The sequence below is a fragment of the Camelus ferus genome, chromosome 16 (genome assembly GCF_009834535.1).
Source record: "Camelus ferus isolate YT-003-E chromosome 16, BCGSAC_Cfer_1.0, whole genome shotgun sequence".
Lineage (NCBI taxonomy): Eukaryota > Metazoa > Chordata > Mammalia > Artiodactyla > Camelidae > Camelus > Camelus ferus.
The window spans coordinates 24,831,348-24,835,834 of NC_045711.1; the positions used below are offsets into that span (position 1 = coordinate 24,831,348).

The 4,487-nt window shown below is 54.8% G+C and overlaps 1 protein-coding gene across 1 annotated transcript in view; it reads right to left on the reverse strand.

The window, feature by feature from the left end:
* The window catches only part of LLGL2 (LLGL scribble cell polarity complex component 2), a 39,019-nt gene extending 35,541 nt beyond the window's left edge, over nucleotides 1–3,478 (reverse strand). Inside the window, 7 exon segments of the mRNA XM_032456837.1 lie at nucleotides 120–221; nucleotides 1,680–1,732; nucleotides 2,233–2,331; nucleotides 2,660–2,743; nucleotides 2,828–2,891; nucleotides 3,007–3,171; nucleotides 3,314–3,478. Of these exon segments, the coding sequence (XP_032312728.1) occupies nucleotides 120–221; nucleotides 1,680–1,732; nucleotides 2,233–2,331; nucleotides 2,660–2,743; nucleotides 2,828–2,891; nucleotides 3,007–3,171; nucleotides 3,314–3,405 (659 nt within the window). The 5' untranslated portion in view covers nucleotides 3,406–3,478.
* Nucleotides 3,479–4,487: the final 1,009 nt, after the last annotated feature.

Sequence of the window (4,487 nt, forward strand, 5' to 3'; positions counted from 1 at the left end):
CCTGAGCCTCCACGGGAGCCACCCAAGCCCAGTGTTAAGCCCAGGCACTCTCCGAGGTCCCGAACACCAGCACTCCCCCAACAGCTCTCCCTTGGGGGGTGGCCAGGTGGGAGCATTACTGAGAGCTGGAGCTCCTCCTCTTCCTCTTGCCATTCCGATCCTTCAAGTGCTGGGCACTGCCATCCAAGTTCAGCCGCCTCTCGTAAGGGGACAGGACAGAGCTGTGGGATGAGAATGGGGAGGGCAACAGATCCACTTCCTCAGTCTGGTGCTCCCAGTGGAGTGTATGAGGGACTGGCCCAGATTAAGTCAGTGGGCCAGCGTTAGAGCCATACCCAAGGGCTAAGGCCCAGGGCAGACCTGCACATGAGGAATATGGGGGCAGCCACAGGGGCCTGCCCATGTATCTTTGTCCAGGTCTCTGGGTCTCACCAATGGCACCTTTGAACAGAGCCTCCCTGCAACCAGGGCTCCTGCAGAGCTGGCAATAAATGATTAATTACTGGTGAGAAAAGATCAAGGGGACTAGAAAACTTGGAAAATACAGAAAAGTGAAACTAAAACCCATGGATACCACTATAACATTCTGTTTCTTATAAATACACTGGCTGTCTCTCTCTCCATTTTTTTTTTTTCTGTCAAAAAGACACTGTACTATCATACTGCTGGGGGGGGGGTCTCATTTTACACAGCTGAAAGGCTGCACTGTCCAATATGGTAGCCCTAGATACAAGTGGATATTTAAGTTAAATTTAAATCTATTAAAATTAAACAAAATTAAAAATTCAGGCCCATAGTTCCACATATATTGGAAAACAGAATATTTTTATCACTACAGAAAGTTCTATTAGCGCTGCTCTAAGGGATAAACTAATCTGTGTGGCCATGCTCTCCCTGTTGGGCTCACAGGATGTTTCCACCATCACTGATTTTGTAAGGTGATGGTGTTTTATGTAAGCTCTCCACTTAATGCAAGTTCTGTAGGGCAGTGGTTTGCTCTCTGCTAGGTAGGCAGTAAATGTTCAACGAATGAATGAATGAATAAACATTCTCACAGGTGAACTTATGCACACATCTGAGACTGTTTCCTTAGGTTATGTTCCACTTTCAGGAATTAAAGGATGTACTTGTTCTAAAGCACTCTTGACATACTGTGAAACTGCAAAGGCTGTACCAGTTTCAAACTTTCAAGAGTCTGAAAGTCTCTGTGGCTTTTTGCTATGCTGGATTACTAAAGTGATGATCTTTGGAGGCCCCAGAAGGAAGAAACATCTAACCTAGCAAAAGGAACATGCAGCCCTACTCAACTGTTAATTCCTCACTTGGTCCTTCATAATTTCACTCAAGAAATCTACTTGCACACCTACTAAGTGCCAGGAATTGTCCCAGTACCACATCTACATGCTCACAGTGAGCTGTAAGTGCTCAATTGTTATCTGTGCAGTGAATGGGTTGAAGATGGGGCTTAATCTGATAACCCAGGATCAGCTGAAATGACCCAGATTTGTCCCAACATGCGTCTCAATACAGCACTTCCAGCAGAGGTCTCCAGCCCACGTCCAGGGAGCTGCAGCTCTGGCCAAGGATTCCAGATGAGGAGAGGCCACTTTCTACCTTGGGGCTAGTCAGCCAGGTCCCAGGACTAGAACAAATGCAAGGGAAATGGGATAGGGATTTACCTTGGTTGAAATCGTCGAACCACATAGCCCAGTCTCTTCAGGTGGCTGAAGACCTCAAAAAAAAAGTAGAGGTCAGATGTCCACTTTTGAAAACAAATAGTTTCTCCAGACAATGGTCATTCCTCACACCCCCTCCTCTGCCTCTCCTACAACCCCCAGATTCCAAACCCTGAAACTGGTTGGACTATAATCCATTATAAACACCCTCCCCAAACTAAGGTCTCAGATGCAGCCCTCTACTCTGGCCACACCCCCATACAGCCCAATGCGGTTTGAAACACCATCCATGCAGCCATGAATGCCCACATTTATGACTCTAGGCTTATACCCCTCCCCCTCTGTCTTTTTCCTAGCTGTGAAGTCAATTGTCCATTCGCTTGCTTGCTTATATATTACCCAAGTGCCACTAGGATTTAAGCACGATAACAGCAGAGACCTCACCTATCTTGTGGCCTCAGCACACCACTTCATGCCTAGTGCCTTGCAGGTACCTATAAATACTCCTTAGCTCAGTGTGTGGGTGGCTCCACTCCCAGGAGAGGGTGGCAGATACCTGGTACTGCAGGAAAGTCCTGGTGTCCTCGGTCAGCAGCAGTTGGTAGGCCTCTTGGATAGACAGCGGCAGGTCTTGATGGAAGAGCTGGATGGAGCCCTGGAATTGGGACCAACAGCTTGGCTTGTGAACCCTCCCTGCAGTGGCACAGCCAATAGGGCAACTTCCCGGCTCTGATTATCTGCGTGCTATATGCCCCTCTCATCATGGCAAGAATATGGCCAACCAGGAAGAAGGTAGGCGTGGTGGAGAGGCAGCACCACTAATTTAAACCAGAATCCCTGCTCCCTGCATTCTTGTCTCCTGCTCTAAAAATCAGTTTACGAGCTCTCTGAATGCTGTTGTACATACTTTTTCTCTAATAAAAACATGTCCTTCCAGCTCCTTGGTCCCAACCCCTTCCCTACCCGCCCAGGGCCCCACTCACACACTCCAGCAGATACAAGGCCTCTTCCGGGTGAAGCCGCTGCCGGCCCTGCTCTGAGAAGCCCATGGTCTGCCAGAATTTACCCTGCGTGGGACCCAGAGCAAATGTCACATAGGAGCCAGGAGAGCAGAGAGGGCGGGCCCCCTGTCTCTGTGCCCCATCGCTCACCGCAGGAGACTTCAACTCCACGAAGCCCTCTTCCGGTCTCCACTCGGCGGCCACCAAACTGCCCCTGGCGAGGAATAGGAAGGGGTCCGTCTCAGACTACATACAGGATTAGTCTACCGGGTCTGGCCGCCTGGCCCGCCAGCCCTGGCTCCGCCCCCGCCCCGGCCCGCCCCCCTCACAGGCGCTCCACGCGCTCCTCCGCCAGCAGTTGCCAAAGCTCCTCGCGGCACAAGCGCAGCCGCTCAGCCTGCTCCGCTGAGCCGTCGGGAAGGAAGTCCTTGGGGCCATGCGAGCGCTGGGGCAGTTTCTGGGACCGCGAGCGGGCGGCGAAGAGCTCCGGGGCACTGAGGAAAGAAGAGACCGGGGTTAGCGCCACGTAGTCGGAGCCGCTCGGCCCAGGCCGGGATTCCCGTCCAGGGTACCTGTCCCCTTCCCCGCGCCCACCCCGCGGTCCAAGCGCCTCCTCCGGGCCGCGCCGCGCCGTACCTGAGCACGCGCCCGGCAGGAACCTCCACATCGGCGGGTTCAGGTTCGGGCTCCATTGGGCTGCCGTCTGCGGCTGCGCGCGCGCCGCCCATGCCCCGCCCACTGCCGGAACTCCGCACGGCCCTAAAGCCTGTGGATCCGACTTCTACGATTGCAGTCTCCGGAACAAACCACCTGTGCTTTCCACCTTCCTGAGTGTCCTGAATCCTAGCGCCTGATAACAAACATGTGCCTCGATTCTGGGGGCGGAGAGCTTGCAGGTTTTTGGATTTGTAGGAGCTCCCCTCCCCTATCCCCAGCCCTCCTCTGGGCTCCTCTCTAGTAAAACTTGAAAAGCCCGGCATTTGAAGTGAAGTATGAAGAGTCAAATGCGTGACCCTGCCTTCCGCAGCCCTGGGCTGCTTAGTGCCTACCACCCAGCTGGACAGGGAGGGAAGAAGAGGGGATTTAGAGAAGGGAGAGCACTGGGCTCCCAAATTCCAGCTTCGCAAACTGAAGGCCACCGAGGGCTATCAGGTGCGGTCTAGGGAGGTTCGGACTTCTTTCAGGGTCTTCCGTTGAGTCCCTTCCTAAGGGCTCGGAAGCTGGGTTTCTAGAGCCGGGGGGGGGGGGGGGCGGGAGGCGCTGTCCGACCCACGATGGTGCTGAAGCGCCACCCCAGCCCGTCATTAGCACCTCCTCGAGGCTGGGGTCCCCACAGCCGCCACCGTGGACTTTTCCAACAAGGTCCGCTAGGTGGCACCATTACTCCGACTAGTGGCTTTTGGTATGCGACTCTGGCCGCGGGCGGAGGTCGCCGCAGGAATCCCGGGAGGGGCGAGGAGCAAAGAGAAAGAGAGGTTTCCCAAGTGGGAGTCCCAGGTCTCGGTTCCCAGATCCCTTCACATCATGTCTTCTCTCCTACACAGTCACAAACAGGGTGTCTTATCCTTCGTTCTGAACTCTAGAGCCCCAGGTCGTGCCGGCTCCACAACCCGGACGCAGTGGCGCCCACTCTCGCTCCCACTCGCGACGCTTCACCTGGGCGCATGCGCAGACTGGGCCAGCGTCCTGGGTCCAGATCGGGGCGATGGGGGCGGGGCCTGGCGCGGATCGGGGCGGGGCCGCAAGCACTGACTGACAGTCCGACTGCGCGGCCGGGACGGTCCCTCCGCTCCCGATCCGGCGGGAGGGA